General features: G+C 46.9%; 2 protein-coding genes and 1 long non-coding RNA gene across 17 annotated transcripts in view; 1 reads left to right on the top strand and 2 right to left on the bottom strand.

The window, feature by feature from the left end:
- Dap160 (dynamin associated protein 160) overlaps positions 1-12,199 on the top strand; it is a 26,306-nt gene extending 14,107 nt beyond the window's left edge. For 7 of the 13 annotated variants that reach the window (XM_026816920.1, XM_026816925.1, XM_026816921.1 and 4 more), the window contains 28 exons: positions 87-245; positions 318-678; positions 755-968; positions 1,029-1,180; positions 1,258-1,380; positions 1,448-1,586; positions 1,647-1,961; positions 2,033-2,407; positions 2,481-2,638; positions 2,707-2,908; positions 2,969-3,256; positions 3,352-3,462; positions 3,604-3,699; positions 3,803-3,811; positions 3,939-4,076; positions 4,141-4,267; positions 4,342-4,506; positions 8,233-8,360; positions 8,437-8,543; positions 8,601-8,673; positions 8,747-8,953; positions 9,019-9,102; positions 9,167-9,322; positions 9,380-9,526; positions 9,593-9,824; positions 9,954-10,028; positions 11,169-11,342; positions 11,419-12,199. In XM_026816920.1, coding sequence (XP_026672721.1) covers positions 87-245; positions 318-678; positions 755-968; positions 1,029-1,180; positions 1,258-1,380; positions 1,448-1,586; positions 1,647-1,961; positions 2,033-2,407; positions 2,481-2,638; positions 2,707-2,908; positions 2,969-3,256; positions 3,352-3,462; positions 3,604-3,699; positions 3,803-3,811; positions 3,939-4,076; positions 4,141-4,267; positions 4,342-4,506; positions 8,233-8,360; positions 8,437-8,543; positions 8,601-8,673; positions 8,747-8,953; positions 9,019-9,102; positions 9,167-9,322; positions 9,380-9,526; positions 9,593-9,824; positions 9,954-10,028; positions 11,169-11,342; positions 11,419-11,570 — 4,667 coding nt within the window. In that variant the 3' untranslated portion in view covers positions 11,571-12,199. Of the gene's footprint in view, positions 1-86; positions 246-317; positions 679-754; positions 969-1,028; positions 1,181-1,257; positions 1,381-1,447; positions 1,587-1,646; positions 1,962-2,032; positions 2,408-2,480; positions 2,639-2,706; positions 2,909-2,968; positions 3,257-3,351; positions 3,463-3,603; positions 3,700-3,802; positions 3,812-3,938; positions 4,077-4,140; positions 4,268-4,341; positions 4,507-8,232; positions 8,361-8,436; positions 8,544-8,600; positions 8,674-8,746; positions 8,954-9,018; positions 9,103-9,166; positions 9,323-9,379; positions 9,527-9,592; positions 9,825-9,953; positions 10,029-11,168; positions 11,343-11,418 lie in introns of those variants that run through there. The other 6 variants (XM_026816916.1, XM_026816917.1, XM_026816918.1 and 3 more) reach the window with 6 other exon arrangements.
- LOC113464808 (uncharacterized) lies at positions 5,731-6,981 on the bottom strand. The gene is made up of 2 exons (XR_003389670.1): positions 6,891-6,981; positions 5,731-6,578 (listed from the first exon to the last, which is right to left on the bottom strand). It is a non-coding gene; the product is annotated as an uncharacterized LOC113464808 (long non-coding RNA).
- Positions 11,991-19,434, bottom strand: LOC108628974 (uncharacterized). 3 transcript variants are annotated; one of them, XM_018031243.2, is made up of 3 exons: positions 18,801-19,434; positions 18,292-18,732; positions 11,991-18,202 (listed from the first exon to the last, which is right to left on the bottom strand). In XM_018031243.2, the coding sequence occupies exon 3, from the start codon at positions 16,400-16,402 to the stop codon at positions 12,587-12,589; it is 3,816 nt and encodes a 1,271-aa protein (XP_017886732.1). In that variant the 5' UTR covers positions 16,403-18,202; positions 18,292-18,732; positions 18,801-19,434; the 3' UTR covers positions 11,991-12,586. The 3 variants fall into 3 exon arrangements, with proteins under 3 accessions (XP_017886732.1, XP_026672730.1, XP_017886731.1); XM_026816929.1 differs by having other exon boundaries at positions 11,991-16,416; XM_018031242.2 differs by having other exon boundaries at positions 11,991-18,732.

The following is a 19,434-nucleotide window of genomic DNA, read 5'->3' as shown; positions in this document are numbered from 1 at the left end:
TCGGGCTTTCAGTGGCTCGAGAACTTTACGCGTCCGACTCGTGTTTCATTGGAACGCTAACGTGTAGACGATCTCGCGTTCAACAGGAATGCCTGCAGTAGCTCCGATTGCACCGTTGAACACGAACCCAACGCCGATGGCAGCTTTCGGTATGGGACAGGCAATGCCAATTCAGCCCTGTAGTACTGCCATGGTCGCTCCGATCCCTGGTACCGTGATACCACCCGTTGCGCCAATTTCCACCGGTACGCGTCGCCCCGTTCATTCTTCGACTTTCGATTCCGTTCCCTCGTTCACCGAACCTTGACATTTTACAGGAGCCGGCGTGATTTCGACTCCTCCGGTCGTAGGCTTACCTCCGCTGTCGGCAACAACGGCAAGCGGGGCGATGGTGAACGGCGTGATCACTCAAACGCCGGTATCAACGAACACGCCATTGAGCACGACTGCGCGCCCGCCCAGCATAGATAGAATAGGCTCGGTGGACTCTCAGCATAGTCAGCATTCCATGGGATCTCCGCAGCCGGTGGAATGGGCTGTGCCGCATCAAACGAAACTGAAGTATACTCAGCTGTTCAACACTTGGGATAGGACGCGATCCGGGTTTCTGTCTGGTCCACAGGCCAGGAACATCATGGTGCAGTCGCAGTTACCTCAAAAGGTGTTGGCACAGATATGGTACGGTACCGCGACGTCTTATGTCAACAGTTGATTGATCTACACGTTTCTATAGAACATGATGTCGTGTCGTTAGGGCGTTAGCGGACATGGACTCGGACGGCCGTTTGAGCTGCGACGAGTTCGTATTGGCTATGCATCTATGCGACATAGCGAAGCTGGGCGAGAAGATACCTTCCACGCTTCCCGTCGAACTTATCCCGCCTGCCTTCAGACGACAACGACAGAGCAGCTTGACGTCTTCTCAGACCGGAGCGGAGAACATCGACCCGTCGGCCGGTATGCCTCAGGTGAGTTTTTAAACGTACACATTTTTTAACACTGTGGTATGCCGATCGTTCTTTGCCCAGACATCCTTCGAGGACAAGCGTAAAGAGAACTTTGAGAAGGGACAAGCGGAGCTCGAGCGCAGGCGTAAAGCCTTGTTGGAAGTTCAACGCAAGGAACAGGAAGAACGTGAGCGCAAGGAGAGAGAGGAGGCCGAGAAATTAGAGAAAATTAGGTGTTTATATTTTTATACAGGTTTTGTCGAAGATTTACGTCGAAACGTTTCGTGCTGACGAAAGATCTGTTCGACAGATTGGAGCAGGAAAGACGAAGACAAGCGGAGATCGAGAAACAGATGCAGAGGCAGAAGGAGATCGAGCAAGAGAAAGAGGAGCAACGGAAACGAGCCCATGAACAGCGGGAAGCTGCACGAAAGTAAGTGAAATTATTTTCGCCGATTTAAACCGTCGAGCATGCTCACGCGAGTGTTCTCATCCGACAGAGAGATGGAGAGGCAACGGCAGTTAGAGTGGGAGAGACAAAAGTCGCAGGAGCTTCAAGCTCAGAGGCAAAAGGAGCAGGACGTCTTACTCAAGTTGAAGGCGAAAAATCAAACGTTGAGCATCGAGTTGAGCACGCTCGTGAGTATCGAAGTGATTGTTGTCAGTGGAACGCTCGTTACTCTGGGAATTTGTTTACAGAACGACAAAGTGAAAGAGTTGTCGCAAAAGATTTGCGACACTCGCGTAGGCGTTTCCGGGGTGAAAACGACGATCGACGGTATGCGATCGACGCGAGACGCGCAGCTGCAGGAGATGGCTGCCCTGAAGAATAAACTGCGAGAACAAAACCAAAGATTACTGTCGTTGAGTCAAGAGAAAGCTCGCATCGAAGCGAAGAACAAGTTGAACATGGCCATGGAATCAGCGGGCCAGGAAGCAATAAAAATGGCATTTGACAACAAGCAGATCACTCTGAAGCAAATGAAAGATAAAGTTGGTGATCTACAGCAACAGGTACCGATCAGTAAACGTAATATGATGTCGCACGAGTTCTAGTCCGTATTATAATTTGATCTCGTTAACAGATCGATGCTAAAATGGCCGATATAGAAAATAACAATGGTCAGCTTCAAGACATAAAAACGCAGTTAGAAAATTTAGTGAGCGATTGTAAGAATCTTTACGTGACATTCGAGGACAAAAAGTTGAAAGTGTTAGAGCTGAGAGCGAGTGGTGGTACCGGCGCTGGTACCGATTACACGGCCTCTTCGTGGAGTGACACGGCGTGGAACGAAGCTCCGACAGTGGTCAACGACTCTGCTTGGCCAGTTAACGACACCGCCACGACTGACGCCGAGCCCGAATCAGCTACGCCCGGCGTCATGAAGTACAGAGCTGTCTACGAATTCGTGGCGAGAAATCAAGATGAAATATCGTTTCAACCCGGTGACATTATTCTGGTATCGTTAACTACGTTTGTACATTGATATTAAAAAGGAAGATAGGAGGAAGACAGGTGTATTTTCCTGACAGGTACCGCCCGTGCAAAATGCAGAACCTGGATGGATGGCCGGTGAGATTCGCGGTCACACCGGTTGGTTCCCCGAATCTTACGTAGAACCAGTGGTCGCAGGAAGTGCGAACGATAACACTTTCATACAACAAGACAGCGTGGAGAAGAGAACGTTAGAGTTAGTCTGTTAAGCTGAACGTATATGAACGGTCGAGAACGCCGTTTATATACGTAATTCTTTTACAGGGGAATTGCTGAAGTTCCCGAGAACGTGTCTGACGCTGGATCGCTGGGTGACGAACCTCCGTACGTTGAACCCATCGTACCTACCCCCGGATTGGGCGTAACCTGTGACGTACAAGTAACGACTTTGTATCATTATCGTCCTACAGTGGAGCAACATCTCCCCTTCGAGAAGGGAGATATCGTTAAAGTCACCGAACAACAAGTCAGTACGGGAGGACACGATCCCGAGAAGAGCGTGTTTATACGTTGTTAATGATTTCAGAACGACTGGTGGTACGGTACGTCCAGCAGCGGAGCCAGTGGATGGTTCCACAAGTCGTACGTGAAAGAAATTGCTGCCAATCAAGCCGCAGCAGTCGTCGACGGACTGAATGAGTATTACACAGCTTTGTATCCGTACGCCTCTGCCGAGAATGGAGACTTGAATTTCGGTCAAGGGGAAGTTATACTGGTCACGAAGAAGGAAGGCGACTGGTGGACGGGCACCATAGGCGATAGGACCGGGATCTTCCCTGCCAATTACGTAGAAAAATGTGACGCACCGGATCAGGTACGACGACTTTCGTTGCCGAATTTTACAGTGTGTGTGACGTTGCGAGTGATGCGAGTAAATATCGTTCTATTTCTAACGTTTGCATTGACCAGGACGCCTCTGTAATTACTAACGCGTCCCAAACACCCGCCACTACTACGATGACTGCGAGTACAGCCGTCAGTAATTACGAAACGGTGTCCACCGTCGCCCAGGCTGCATTGGTCAGTAATCGATTAACGTCTGTATTTTGTAATGACAAGAAATAGATATCCTCGTGTCGTAAATGTAAAATCGCGAAGCTTAGTAGATTTCGACGTAGACGTATAAAGCTAGACGCATACGTGTGTGACTCCCGTGTTTAGCAAGCAGAGAAGACCGCTGAACAACTGGAGGATGAAAGAGCAGCCGCGGAAGACAGAGCAGAATTGCCAGACTTCACCGCGATGGCTGCGCAGCAGGTAAGATTGAAAGTGGCTTACAACCTCCGATCGATCGTAACATAAAAGATTGTCAATTTAACCGCTCCCTGTTTGTTTTATTGCTGCCGTCCCGCTATCGCAGTACGTCAAGGTATTACGCTACTTGCTACGTTCTATGTATCGATGCTTTGTAAATAACGGCATAGATTTACAACGGTACACGGAGGAGTATGTTCAGTGCATATTTCTAACGATCGTCGTTTCTCTTTCACACGCAGAGGGGAAGGAAGCCTGAAATTGTACAAGTCATCGCACCCTATCAAGCTACTAGTTCCGAGCAGTTGAATCTACAGAAAGGACAGCTGATAATGATTCGTAAGAAGACGGACAGCGGTTGGTGGGAAGGAGAGTTACAGGTACGTACGATCGACTGTCGAAACGATGTCTCGCATTATTACCTTGTATATTCGCGTTCTGCAGGCACGTGGTAAGAAGAGGCAAATCGGTTGGTTCCCTGCGTCTTACGTTAAGCCGTTGACCAGTAGCAGTAATCGAAGTACACCCGTGTCTCACGGATACCAAGACTCTCCTACCGATCCAAACGTCGGTGAGTAGAATCCTCGATCCGAACGAATAGAGGATTCGATTGAGAATAAATAGCCCGATACTCTTTCGTTCTAGAACGAGTGTTGGCACTGTACCCTTATGAAGCCCGAAACGAGGATGAACTGAGCTTCAACAAAGGAGAAGTGATAACCGTGTTGGCGAAGGACGAGGAAGCATGGTGGAAAGGCGAATTGAACGGAATGTCCGGCGTTTTTCCCAGTAATTATGTATCACCCATGTGTAAGTATACCTCGCCACGTTACAATTTTACGTTCCATTTAAACGGTTTGATACATTACTTTTTCACGTCTGTCGTAAGTGTTCGTTCAAACAGTCTTGACGTGCTAGTGCTATAGAGTCGAACTGAAACAACGTGAATAGTGTTCGATCTGTGATATACGGATAGACGGACGACCGTCAGGTTTTCTCGTTTCACAAATGCAGATTGATACCGCGAGAGTATCAATTTTCGTTGACTCAGCGCGACGGTCGTTTCGTAGGAGCAGATGAGACAATAATTTCTTAAGTGATGCTCGAAATGTACTGTCGTTGCATTCATTTAATTATATAAGTGTATCAATAATGTACGCGATACTCGTAGAACTTAGGGTTACAGGCACAAATAGGATAATTAGATAATTAGCTTCCTGTTAAGTCAGATGTGAAAAGATCGGCCTCGTGGTACACGAGCACCGTGTATCCGAAACGATGATTCCTCATTATTATTCACCACGGGGGATGTTATGTGTGCTTCTTTCTGCTATGACATGGCTGCGTTAAGATTCGGCACTCTCGCTTGGAAAGCGGTACACTTGTACTGTCGTTTAATTTTCTGATGGGTAGTTATACGGAATCAATTGTCAGAGAAATGTATATACTATCTCTGTCGTACAGCCTGCCTGTCTGCCTGCATGCCTGCCTGTCCGTCCGTCTGTCCGTTTGAGGTAGCTGCTTCGTTTCATCAAACATATCGCGTATAAGGAATCTGTTTAAACGTCGACCGACGTCGTTCGAAGTTGCTAGAGTGCAAACTCGTATTTTCTTTCCAGTTCCTTCTCTGATCGTTCATTCGTCACAGAAACGATCGTAAACTAAATTTGTAAGAAAATGTTGGGCGCAGTATTGTAGAGCGAGACAGCTACTTCGAGGATCTTGCCACTTGCTTACAATACTCGGAAACGATGAGAGTCCCCTTTTACTAATTGTTATCTTTCGCCTCTGCTTAACATGCAGCATAAAGGATAGCAGAGCAGCACCGCAGCATTGCAGGCTAAAATAAAAGCGTCTCAAGTGCGATAAAAATGATAGCAGTCTCTCCCTACTGAACGCGACGTGTTGCAACCAACAAGTCTCATCGGTGGAGACAGCGAGCATAAAGATAAAGTAAAGAGAGAGAGATGAAAGAAAGAAAGACTCAGGGCTGGGTTCTCCGCTTCTACGTTACTCTAAATTGTATTGCGAGTCTTCTTCTTGTTCGAGGTCCTACTCGGTCCTTTATTTTCATTGATCATTCAAATTGTTACCGTGTATCCAATCGACTATCGTCACTTTGAATCGTCGAACCTCCGTGCACGGTTCCACGCGTGACTACCATCGCGCAGTATCGATAACGATATGAAACTAAAAGGCACTGACTATATTCGGTAACGAACACGTTGATGTGTCGTCGCAACCACCTGACATGTGCACCAAATTCTACCTCAATCTCCTTATTTAATGTCGAAGACGAGAGCTTAGAAGATCGCGACCGTTACAATTTGTTTGTCAATTTCGAGTAGTATTCGTAGCTGATGTAAAAATAAAAGGAACGCGACGCGTATTCATTTAGGAAGTTCGATTCTTAGATGATGTTTAGACACGTACCTTCCGTTTGTACCAACACTTTTAGCCTGACTAGAAAACATGTTCGAACGTTAGGGCACGTTTTTCTAGGACCAAAGACAATAAGCATCGATCTGTTTATCTCTTAAAACGTTCGTACAGCACTCCGCGTGTTTAACAGCACTGAAACAGCTTTGTGTGTAAATAAAAAGGAATGCAGGAACACCGAAGTCTAGCGGTAACGGGCTAAAAGTGTTGGACCGATATGGATTTAGATGTGTGCAAGGGCTAATGTAAATTGTTCACGAGCGAAGTCTCGGAGGAAGACCCATCGAATACTGCCTCTTATTTGTTTTGATCGTTGGCGTTAGTACTAGTTGTTTGGTGCGCAACACAGATGGTTTTACAGAGTTGTACTGCGTCGAGGCCTAGATCGCAACAATTGTGCAATCGATCGAACATTATTTTGTCTGGCTTTGCCTTCTTCTTGTCTGTAAAGGGAGAAGGAGTTGTTGAATCGTAACGCTGAATGTCCATCGTTTCATTTACCGTGCGAAGCGTTTGTTACGATGTCTATAGAAGACACTTGTTTAGATTGGCTTATATTGACGGTTCACAGTCTATGTTTTTGTTTAAATTCAGAATTTTATAGGTAACAGAGAAAAATGTATGGCCGGCATAATATCTACGAAGGAGAGCGAACGGTGCTCGCTTCTCTTTTAAATTCAATAAGTTGAACCAAATCTGTTGTTCCTATTTATTTATTCTATCTAATATATGTATAGTTATTACGTTTCGTTTACCTTCGAATCCGACACACGATAGAAGACGATGTGCTCCTTCTTCGCAGCCTTTTATTATAGAGCCTAAATCATCGCTAAAAGTGAATATCAGTAATAAATGATCGTACAGTTACACAGATAGATAGATTATCACCGTTGGTGGGAACGATTCGTTAAGTAATGTTACATCTACTCGTAAACCAGTCCTTCCATCGACTCGCTCTTGAGCATAGTCAGTCCGTACTATTTAAGAGTAGAGTAGTACGTAATCGTTCTTTTATTTATTCTTTCACCTTACGATTATCGACATCTGAACGTAGCCGTCGCTCCCCCAAAATGATTCATCGTTATTTCTATCAAACGTTTTCTACATCGTAAAATATTCCGGCCGGGTCTTCTAGATTTAAAGACGAGTTAGACAATTTCGTTTTTAAGGCGCCCATTCCATGGCGATGGTCAGGAGTCTGATGGAACGACTAGTTTCGAACGATAATCGGAAGAACCAAGCGCACAGCAGGCCGACGTATTTATACATCTCGTCGATCCTTTTACACGTTCTATACAAGCTGTTAGCAACAAGAGAGAGATGTATAAATACGCCAGGGTCCCGATCGACTTCAAACAATTGTGTGCTTAATTATTAAGTATTCTAGCCGCGCCCGTAATCTTGTAATCTTTATCTAAACATGTTGACGATGTGTAAAGCAAGTTATGCAACTGGTTATTCTTAGATCGAAGAGAGAGAAAAAAAAAATGAAATATTAATAATAATAACAATAATAATAATAACAATAATAATAATGACTTGTGTAGCGCTGATATCCTTAAGATTGTTACTATTTGCAAAAGTATCCGTATTGTTTATTCGTTTGTTGTCACGTCGAATCTCATTAACGATCTCGAGAGGGAAGAGAGGAAACGTTGTGTGCGTGGTCTCACGAGCGAAGGAGGCACTGTATGGGTGTGGATAAATTCAAAATCACTGTGGTATCATATTTATTGCAGTCTCCTCCTCTGCGTACGGACGGAACGAGATGAAACTTCTCACATGCATACACACACGCCGTTCTTATACATATGTACACATATCCATACATGATATACAGACGTGTTCGCAAAACTGCTGATTGAAATAAAGTATCTGTCTGTTGTAAAATGTCGTCGTGTACAAAGATTCAGTTGCGACCCGAGCACCCGCTTGAGCGCATAGAAAATCGGACGATCTCCCTCCTGCGTTTTCGTGTTAGCTTCGCCGAACAGAATCACACGAATCTTGTCGTACGGATGAAACAGTCTAGAGCTAGTTAAGTCTCTGTTGCAAACAAGGAAGAGAGCAGTGTTACATTCCCGTGTTTATGTGTAGCCGATGAGATGACGATCGACTTGCTAATGGCTGGGTTGGATCCCATGGAGAGGAAACGGCAAGAGTACATCAAAGAGCTTATCACAACCGAGCAAGCATACATAGAAGATATGAGACTCGTTCACGAGGTACGTGCGAACTCGGTCTCTCCTCTCTGCTTACAAAGCGTTCTGGCGAATGAAATCTCGAAATGTTCTCTTCCAGGTGTTCGAGAAGCCGCTCATTGAAAGTCTGGTGTTGAGCATGGACGAGGTGGATAAGATATTCGTTAACTGGAGAGATATCATCGCGTGCAACGACAATTTTTTAAGGTACGACTCTCGGAACTCCGTACGTTTCGTTACCATTGTTAATCGTGGATTTTCCAGGACGTTACGAATAAGACGGGACAATAGCGAAGGAGGAATCGTGAGAATGATCGGAGACATCTTATGCGAGAACGTAAATTCCTTTCGCTGTTGAACATTAATTTCGTTCGTTCTCGACTGTACACTCACGAGTCTGTGTGATTCAGATACCTAGAATGTCGGCGTACATACGATTCTGCAGCTGCCAGATATCCGCTGCCGTTTATCTTCAAAGACTGACGGAGACCGTGCCGGAGTTCGTCAAAGTCGCCCACACATGTCAACAGGACCCGCGTACAAAAGGAATGCCTTTGAGTTCATTCTTGATTAAACCGATGCAGAGGATAACCAAGTATCCTCTCATCATTGGCAAGGTAACGATCGTCTTCGAATCTGTTTCTCGCTTATACCGCGTTTACGCTCATTGTTACCGGTTCAGATTTTAGAACATACTCCGGTCGACCATCCCGACAGGCAGTATCTCCAAGAAGCCTTGGCTAAGGCAGAAGAATTTTGTACCCAGGTAAAACTTGGTTCGTAATAATCACGTGGATGATTATAATTTGATGATTGTATTGTTCGTACAGGTAAATGAAGGCGTTAGGGAGAAAGAGAATAGCGATAGATTAGAATGGCTGCAAACACGTGTGGCCTGCGATGGTCTCGAGGAACAACTTATCTTTAACTCTTTAACGAATTCTTTAGGTCCACGAAAGCTCGTTCACTTTGGCATACTTCACAAGGTAATCGACACAATGTTTCTTCCGTAACGCGGCATTTTACATTGACATCTCTTCCAGGCGAAGAGCGGAAAGGAACTTGTTGGATTTCTTACCAATGACTTCTTACTGTTCGCTCGACCGGTGCTTTCGAAAAAATATTTTTCCAGTGGACAACAATTTTCATTCGAAAGGAACGAGCATCACAAGTTTAAGATGTATAGAAAAGTACGTTGTGTCCAACCGTACCGAGAGGGAAACGACCGCGTAACGATCCGTGAATCTTTGTTGCAGCCAATATTTTTAAACGAATTATCATTCTTGGGGGATTCGGAGACGAGTGGAACAGCCTTCGGTGAGAATTCTGACAACGCGACTAAAATACTCAGGCTGAAGGACCAGAAGAAACCGATAATATTGCTGGCACCGTCGCCGAGCGAGTGTGTACTCTGGGTGAAACGGATCACCGAAGCGAGGAAGAAGTTCCTGGAGAACGAGAAAACGCGTCTGCAGAGACAGAGATCGAGTGAGTCGTGCACAGTTTTGTTTCCGTCGATTATTGAGCAGTCCGTGTCTCGTCTTACTTGTGCTTATATGTTATCATGACGATTGAATCGTACGTACGATAACGTGTAATATGTGTGTGAGCGAACAGAACAGGCGCAGTTTGGAGCGTGCGGGAGAATTCTCGTTACGGTGCTTGAAGGTTTCAATATAAAGACGACACCTGGTAAGCTAACGTACGCGTTCAATTTGCTTGCTCTTTCTGCATGTACCTACACGCTTGCTTGACGCTTCTGCTTCGAACGTAAAAGGAAAGGGAGAGAAGATTAGCCCTGTTTCTCGGATGGAGTGAACCGTCGGGGTTGTCGTACGTAATTAAACCGTTTAACCGCATGCGTCTAACAAACATCTGGCATGATCAGTTCGCAGGAGACCGCCTCAGGGTAGACTACGATTAGTAGTTGTTGAAGCTGAGGACCTCGTTATGGTAAAACAAGGTAATGTTGTTCGTAGATCCTCGTTACAGGACTCGAAACGTGAATGGACAAACTAAACTTCTAACTTTTCATGTTCTTCTACCCATACTCTCTTCGGCGTGTGATTAGAGACTTTCCAATCAGTAGATGATCGTAGCATTTGATGAGGGTAGACCTAAATCTTAGAACGCTCTGCGGCTGCTACTTACACTTGCGATAGACGCTTTATTAACAACTACTTAGAACTCAAGGATGTATTGGCTATACAGTCAATCCCAAAAGTTTATGCACTTTAGAAACGCATTTTTTAAAAAGAAATCAGACGTCGGAAGAACATTACTAATAATAAACAACAAAAAAAAATTTTCGATTTTTCCGATATTTTTCCAAGGGTACCCCTTCAGATTTTGCGAAATTTTCGTTTTTTGCCAATAAATCCCAAACCACTGGACTTACGGAAAAATTGTATACGACCTTTCTTGTAGAGGACGACGAGATCTACAATTTCTGTATAAAAGTTTCTTGCTAGCGTGTATAGTTAACGAGTAATTTGCAAAAAACTGTTTTTTCGTTTTTCGTCAATAACTCGTAAACTATTAATGCTAGCGACAAACTTTTATACAAAAATTGTAGATCTTGTCGTCCTCTACAAGAAAGGTTGTATACAATTTTCCCGTAGATTCAACGGTTTAGGAGTAATTAAGGGAAAACGAAATTTTTTGCCGAAAGTTCGCCGTTTCGACGCTGGGATGGTCGGATTTTGTCAACATCAATAAAATGCCAAATAATCATACGTAACTCATTAAATTGGGATTGACTGTATAGCAAATACATTCTTAAACACTGGATAATAGATCGCATGGAAATTCTGATGAGAAACAAATTTCTAGGCAAGTGCAACACGTTTTGTAAAGTGAGCATGGGCTCGCAGGAAGAGAGAACAGGCGTCGTTTCGGGAACTGACTGTCCTCTGTGGGACGCGTCGATGCAGTTCCAAGTGAAGGATCTGCTCGAAGATACTCTGTGTATCACGGTCTTCGACAAAGGCTACTACAGCCCGGATGGTAAAACGAAGCTTTCTCTTACTTCTACGATAGAAGACGAAGTTGAGAGAACAGATCTTTTGACTGCTTGTCACAGAATTCCTTGGCCGGGCGGAGATCAGGGTCGCTGACATAATGAGGGACAGCAGAGATTCGTGCGGACCGATACAGAAACGTATTCGACTGCACGAGGTCGAGAAAGGGGTAGTAGTATTGAAACTGGACCTACGACTCTTCGGCAATCGGTAAGAGGAGTGTTTACGGCCAAGTTGCAGCTGTCACTGCCGGCAAACTCTTTTATATCACTACTTTACAAGATCCACGATCGTCGTGTGTGATCGACCGAGGCACAAATCAAGCAATTTCTTATAATATACGAAGTATTTATTGTACTTCAGAGATGTTCACGGATATTACGCGAGTAATTAATTTGTAAGAGAAAAATAGTTTTGTTACTTTCTATGTATACAATTTTCGCGACGATTCGAGTCTTCCTTAGGTGTTAATTATTTATATCTTGTCAATTTACAGCAGTATTATTGTTATCGTTATCGTAATGTTTATACGACGTATAACCAGGAAAGCATTTGTTCTTTTGTATTTAACGTGTTCTGTGTGACAGTTCGGAGCATTTAACAGGGCATTAGAATAACTCGGGCGTACAAGGGATAATTTAAGAATAATTTATTGCATTGCAAAATGCGTAATTAAATTAGCGTACAATTATGGTGAAAGTAGAAAATAGATACATTCCTTATGCTAATTCTCGCGTACGTATGATAATAACGACTCTAGATGTACGATAGTTTCTTATTTATCGATCGAATTTTATAAATCGCTATGCGTGTAGTCTATCAATAAAGTAGTGTTTGATACAATTGGTCGTCGAGATACATTTTAGATGATTCGTTGTGTTCGAGCGGATTGCATGCAAAGTAGAGCAAGTAGTCGCCTCACTGTTTTTCGAATATCATTACCAACATTACTTTACTTGCGCTTCGTTGCATCCGACCCTCCTTCGATTCAATGATCTGACATCACGAAAGATAGTATGAATATTCAGACTTGTACAGACTCGTTCGATCTCTACGAAGACAACGTATCGTCTCGGTCACCGATGCGGTTTCGAGATATTTCAACGATATTCCAGCAGAGATTATTATCCATTCGCAAAGTGCTGACGATGCGGTAAGAACGATCGACGAAATACTCGAAACCGAGCCTATTTTGGTACAACTAGTATAATTCTCTACGCGAGAGACTCGTCAAACGGTCGAGTTACCAGGCTGTTGAGGATGCGTGGTCACCTGCGAGCCTTGGCTAGGCTCTCCGCGCTCCTCGTCGTGCGTAGGGAACTCGTAGATCGGTTTAAACCCGCCGAACAGCTGCGGCTTGAAACTTTCCGGGTCGAATTCAGATTTCTCCGTCTGAGTTTCTTCCACGTTCGACGTGGCTTCGGCGGAATCGTCGTCGGACTTCCTATTGATAACAGGCTCGACCATGACGACGCTCCAGCCGTTCTTGGAAGGCGCCTCTGCACTGACACTGGCCACGAACGGCGCCATGAAATTCTGCGGGGAGGGCGCGGAGCTGGAGGAGCTCGACGGTTGTTGAGAAGGCAAGAGGACAGGCTTCTGCTCGTTCTTGTCGGGTTTCGAAGTCTCTTGGTCCCTCAGATTCACGTCTAAACGATGAGAAGCCTGCGCAGTCGGCGTGTAGACGTAAGCGATCGGTGTGGAAGACGGCAGGACTGGCAGACGGTGCAACGTAGCCGAAATGTGCTCGTTCTTCTTAGCTGCGAACGGTACGAAGTCTTGCAGATACGGTATAACGTTCACGCTCGAGTCCTTGTCGTCCTTTCCTTCTGTGTTCTCTTTCAAGGGTTCTCCCGGTCTCTGATCGCTCGGTACGAGCAACGGCGTTTCCCTCATGCCGTTCACGAGGATAGAAGGATCGGGACGTTCCAGGGGATACGGGAAATCTGACACGACCGGTCGTCCAGTGAACACACTGTGAACCGCCGGTGGACTTCGCTCGTCCTCCTGGTCCTCGTTATTATCTTGGAGCAACGTTTCTGGAGGAAGTGGTCGATGCGGGCCTCTAGTTCCGACTACCACGCTCTCGTCCTTCTCCATAGAGTCGTCAGGGTGTATGTTCACCGCGGTGTTCACAGGGTAGACCACGTAGACCGGCGGCTCGGCCATCTTCTCCCCAGTGTCGAACTCCCTCCTGTTGTCAGCGTCGCGATCGGTCACGATTCTCTCCGATTCGTCGTCGTCGGCATCGATCGCGGATAAATTCGGTTCCGTCGCATCCCCTTCCAGTTCCTCCCCGTGTTGTTGGATCATCTGAAGAGTGGCTACGTGCGGCGAGTCCGCTGTCCTCCGTTTCGGAAATATGGGTGGCCTTGGCGGAACCTGAGACGGCTCCTCGGAGTATCGTTCCGATCTCTCCTCTTCTTCGAGTCGCAGTTTCTGGCTCGACACCCGTTGCTTAACGTCGTCCTCGCCCCTGGACGTGGCTGGTATCGACGGGAGACGAAACCTTTTCGTCGCACCACCTTCCTCTCGCAACGGTACCACGGTCTCCGTCTTCGAGGAAGCCGCGCCTGCTACCCTGAGCGCGTGGATCGGAGGCGGAGGGGGATTCAGTCTCTGGAGATGAGCCGGAGGTGGGAAAGGTCTTCTGGTCGGAGGATGCGGCTGTACAGTCTGTCTCACTCTCGTGGGATAAGCTTGGGCAGCGGGGATCGTTCCGATCGCTTCCGATCCGCGATGCCCGTGAGACGTCTTTGCATTCGGCCGAAACTGTGGCAGGATATTCGGTAGACTGGAGTCCGGATAAGGGCGTCTTCTTATCACCATCGGTTCCGAAGGTGGCGGCGGCGGAAGAGGTGGAGACGACGGAAGTTTGCCACGAGGTGGTAACGGCAGCCTTTGAGGTCTGGGATGGTCCGGTCTCGGCGGACCCGAGTGATGATAATGATAATAGTACTGCGGCGACGGTGGTATTGGCCTCTCAGCCGGTGGAGTCAAGTTCTCCGACAGCTGTGGAAGATGATCTTCGTTAGGAACCGAAGGCTTCGGCGTGACCGGAGCTGATGTCAGTTCGTGCACAGTCCCATCGGCTTCGTTTATTACAACGACGTGCTCTTCGACCGGTTTCTCAGGCTCGTCCTTAGGAAACACCACGTAGTTCACATCTTTCTCTTCTTTCTTCTCTTCCGATTGCTCCGGGCGTACGGTACCTTTTACGAACGAATTCTGTGTTCTCAGAGGTTCTATCTCGTTCGCCAACTTCTGTCCCCCGGAGGGTGGCTGTCTCCACGTCTGGGCGGCGTAATTCGGATTGTTCTCTAATACGGACACCGAAGGAAAGCCGATCGTTCCCCGATGGTCTGCATCGTGGCTGATCTTGTCGGGTGCGACACCGTACAGAGGTCGGAAAGAGGGATCTATTCCAGTAGATCCGGTGTAAGGATTCTCTCCGATGGCGGTACCCAAAGAATAATATCCGCCTTCGACGTTTTGCCTGTTTCCAAGAACGAAGGACACCGTGTCCTGGTCCGGTGGTATCACTATGTTACTGGTGCTCTCCACCAGAATTCCTCCGCCCATTCCGCTCGGTCTCTGGTTCACAATCGCGTTCGGTCGGTATCCTTGGTTCACGATCACGTCGTCAGCTCCGTGCCTCCGGTTGTCATCCGCGAACGTCACCCTGTAATCGTTGTTCAAGGGCATGGACGTGACTGGACGGTGCGGATGAACTTGAAACGGCAGCGAGTTGCTCTGGAAAACAGTTGCCTGAGGCATGCCGGAAAGATGCACCGAAGACGACGATGGAGTCGGAGCGGCGGCCGTGGTGGTGCTCGCGGAAGCGGTTTCCGAAACTGCAGCGGTCGTAGTATTGACGGACACCGTGGTGGGCGATGCGCTGGTCTTAACAATTTCGTTGCTCGACTCCCTCGTCGGGACGTAATCCTCTCCTTCGCCGATTTCATAATCCTCGTAGGCATCGTATTCCTCTTGTTTGCTCGGAGGTTTCGTTTGAGGAATGTGCGCTATATTGTTTGGTCCCTGATGGCTGTTGCTATACGCGCTGCCTTGAAGCTTCTCTATCGGAAGTGCGTCGTCATACTCCTCCAGGTGATCAGCGAACCGCTTTGGAGTGGACATCTGAGGTTTCCAAGTCGTCACTATCGGCACTTTGGTAGAGGCCGTCGTAGCAGGAGGCGTCGTGGTGGTCGTAGAAGTCGTGGTCGTTGTCGAAGTTGTCGTAGGTCTAGGAGTCGTGCTAGTCGTGGTAGTGCTGCTACTCGTCGTCGACGGTGCAGTCTTAGGCATGATCGTGGTTGTGGTCGTGGTCGTGGTCGTGCTCGTGCTCGTGCTCGTGCTCGTGCTCGTGGTCGTTTTAGGCACGTGCGGCTTCCTGGTAGGGTAGTACACGACAGTTTCCCCGTGATAAGGCTTGTGATTGTGAATGCTGTAGCTGTTCGACCCGCTCTGGACCTTCGTGTTCGCGTAAGAACTCGATATCAGCGGGTACTTGTCTTTACCGTATTTATCGGATGGATAGTGAACGGGAAGGTTGAGGAAATCGTGGAAATTGGGCGAGTACGGATTGATCTCGTTGGGACTGACGTCTTCGCCGGCTTCTTTCTGCTTCGTTAAATACGAATCATTTTCTTTCGGGACATCCTTGCCATCGTCCTCGTTCGTCTCCGGGTAACGAGCGGTGAAGTTCAGAGCCTTGACCGGTGGTGCCTTCTCGAAGTCTATCTTCCCAGTGATAGGATCTTTCTCGAGAGAGAACGGTCTACCACCGTTGAAGGCGAAAGGATACGGAAGGTGATAACGCGGCGTTCCTTCGTCGTCCGACGTCGAGTACGCAACGGTGCTCTCCTCCGCGTCGAGATCCAGGTCAGGGTCACCCAGCTGCGCCGTCCTTGCCAAACTCGGAGAGGATTCCATCTCTTCTAACAGCGACTTTGGAGGACTGTTGTCCATGTGGCCGCCCATCAAGTACTCCGCGTCTGCCGCGCAGACCATCAAGACTACGAGCGTCCACGAACCGGGCTGCATCGTTCTCGATTTACCTGAAATCGACTGCCGTTCAGAATAAAATAATACACGACCGCTTTACGTCCAACATTAAATAACATAAGAATTTTATCGTCGAGGAATTTCGTCGGTTGTTTTCGTAGGGTAACAGCGCGTACGAATGGCAGAGTAAAAGGCCGGAAAAGGAGTCTCGTTCCTCTTGCGTCCTACATTTAACATATCTGGACACGACTGTGCATGCGGGATACACGTACGCCCACCGGATTTGTCGCGCTACTACACCATCGCTGAAGTTACTGTAAACGCGTCGACGCGCCTGCATCGTCGTCTCCGAATAAGAGCAACAAATGCAAATCGGCTGATTATTAACCGTTCACATCTATCGTCACAGTATTGTCATTCGAAAGTCCATTGTACATATACATCTTTCACTTTTCAAAAGTTCTGTTCGGCATCGAGTCAATTTCGATTTATTAAAGGAAGAACGTCAGAGCTACGTCTTGAGGAGCGTACGTTTCCGTATCCTTTCCAGGTATAACGCGACGATAGATGCCTGTTAAGAGGATTCTGTTCGGTGTAAAAATTTAGATTCGAGACGTTCGCCTTCCGCGACTAATTAACGGACCATCGGCACAATGGAAGAATGAACAGGGGCAAGCTGTTACATCTTTCATCGAGCGGAATCGCGTTCCGGCGCGTAACGGGTTTTCACGTTCTCTTTTTCTACCCCTTTTTCCTTCCTCTCTCGACCAGCATGTCAGCCTCTTCTCATGGCATTCCAGCTAGCTTTTGTCGAGGTCGTACTACAATCTCGATCGCTGTATTTGGCATTACCATTTCGTTACTCGCACTTTCGAGCGAGCTTTCGTTGTCGTCAATAAATGGGTCCAACGGTCCACAACCATTCCGAAACGGAAACGTCCCGTGAAACTTATCTATATAATAATACTTTCGATCATTGAGACTCGCACGGTTTCGTGAAACATCTCGCGGATCGATCGATAATTTTTGGATCCATCGTACCACTCTGACTGTTGAGAAATCAGAGCAGAAAACGAGGCACGATGTCTGCGGTGTGGGTGGACAAGAGGCGACGACCCTGTAAAATCAGTGGTCAAGGTCCCATAATATTCGTCTTCTAGCGCGTTCGTGACCGTGACCACTTCCTAACTCGGTGACTGGTACACGAAACAGGAACGCGTGTACGTATGTACTGTTCGTTAGGATGACCCACTTCGATCGGCTCGATTTCGGGGTTTCATCCACGAGAGGCTGTTTGGTCACGTCGTAACGTGAATCACGGTTTTCCTTGGCCAACGGAAGGGAACCGTAATAATATTCATCGATGGAATTCAGTCTCTCGTGACCTCTTTTTACCGTTCCTTCAATACCATCGTTATGAACGCGATGTACGTACGTGTTCGGTCCTCGAGATACATTAATTCGAATCCTCTCGGATACATTTTCTACTTCCTCGATAATTAAATAATTATTTTTAATGAGAGAAGGTCTAGTTAGAAATGTAATCGAACTTTCGGTAATCTTCCTGCTCGTCTTATTCGTTATTGAAACGTTATAATAAAACTGCGGTTGACGACCGAACGTTCGATTCTGTTGTTTTTTAATAAACGAGATCAAATTAGAGCGCTCAACCGGTTCCCTCGATTTTTAACACTTTGTTACATACAGCGGGCTTGTCACGCACGGAACGGTCTGAGATTTTTGATGCAGTAAACTCGGTCTAATTGTAACGGTACCACGATCACTCGAACATATTCTAATTGCCTACCTCGAAACATACCCGCTCTCGATTGATCGTTCCTTTATTTTATGAACAGAGAACAGAAGTAATTAAAAAATATCTACTTCGAAACAGAATAACGGATAATTTATTATGATATTAACTCTACCTTGATTGAAGCGTAAAATAAACGTGAACGTTCTCCAGTGGTCGCCGAACGACCTTCGGGGTTCCCAGGCACTCACAGCTCCATGTACTCGACCCTCGAGTTCGCCACTCTCGTTTTTCCTCTTCTCGTCTCGCGAAGAACGCGATCGAAGTTCGCGAGCGAATTGTACGTGCGACGGGTGTACGAAAGCTTGCAGCCTTGGCGGAGGCTCGCACGTCGACTGAGGTCCCCGGATGACCAGGTGGTAGAAGGAAGACGACGGACAGTGACGGGAGGACGAAGAGGTGGAGGCCCCGATTGATGCGAGCAAGACGAAAGTCAGGGGAAGAGGGTCCCGAAAGATTCTCTCGTCTCAATGAAAGTCCGAGCGCCGATTCAACGACCGGGTCTCCGGAATATCGCCTGACTTCCGTTACTTACCAGTTTCCTTCGCTGAATGCTCTGCGGAAAGAAAATTGAATCAGTTTTTCCTGAATCGATCTACGATCGACAGAGACAAATGTCCGTACATCGAAAACAGTGCTACTCGATGTTCAAAGCTTCCAGTTTCAAGCTCGACGTTTCTTTCTCATTGAAATACGCTCGAGTGAACAGGGGCAAACTTTCCACGGTCTTCTCATAGCGTATCAATCGTGTTTCTATATTCTTTCGTATTCCTTCGAATCCATGGTAACGCGATACGTGCCGGTAGAACGAGGAAGGAAGAGAAGAGATGCTCCTTCCATGGTAAACAGGTGGTGGAGGTAAGGAGAGGAGGAGCAGTTGAATCTGACTAATGGACGGCGCAGAGTCGACGGAACGGTACGCGGAACAGTTAGACGATGACCCACATTGCCGGGTAGTCGCTCAGGGCCGGCCAACGTACCAGTTTCTTCGACCTTACCCTCCGTTAACGCACGCTAGGCGCTCTAGGATCATGCTAAAATTGTTTAATCGTCGGTTCCGATCCCCCACCTCTGCTTCCACTCTCTTCGAAGCGCGTCCTCTCGACGCTTCCTACTTCACAACACGAAAGTTCGCGGTTCCATTTCTTAGAACTATTCACTATTATTATATATTCTTAGAACTATACCCTCCTTCAATATCTTTCAACGACCATCGGGATAGGACAGTTTAAATACACTTTATTCATGCAACATTCTC

Source organism: Ceratina calcarata, unplaced genomic scaffold (genome assembly GCF_001652005.2).
Source record: "Ceratina calcarata isolate Rehan_Ccalc_2016 unplaced genomic scaffold, ASM165200v1 scaffold551.2, whole genome shotgun sequence".
NCBI classification, from domain to species: domain Eukaryota; kingdom Metazoa; phylum Arthropoda; class Insecta; order Hymenoptera; family Apidae; genus Ceratina; species Ceratina calcarata.
Note: the sequence above shows the minus strand (reverse complement) of the source record. Positions and strands in the feature narration are given on the sequence as shown.

What these genes read in the sequence shown, in the direction of transcription:
- LOC108628974 (XM_018031242.2), bottom strand. Translation starts at nt 16,402, where the DNA reads ATGCAGCCCGGTTCGTGGACGCTCGTAGTCTTGATGGTCTGCGCGGCA.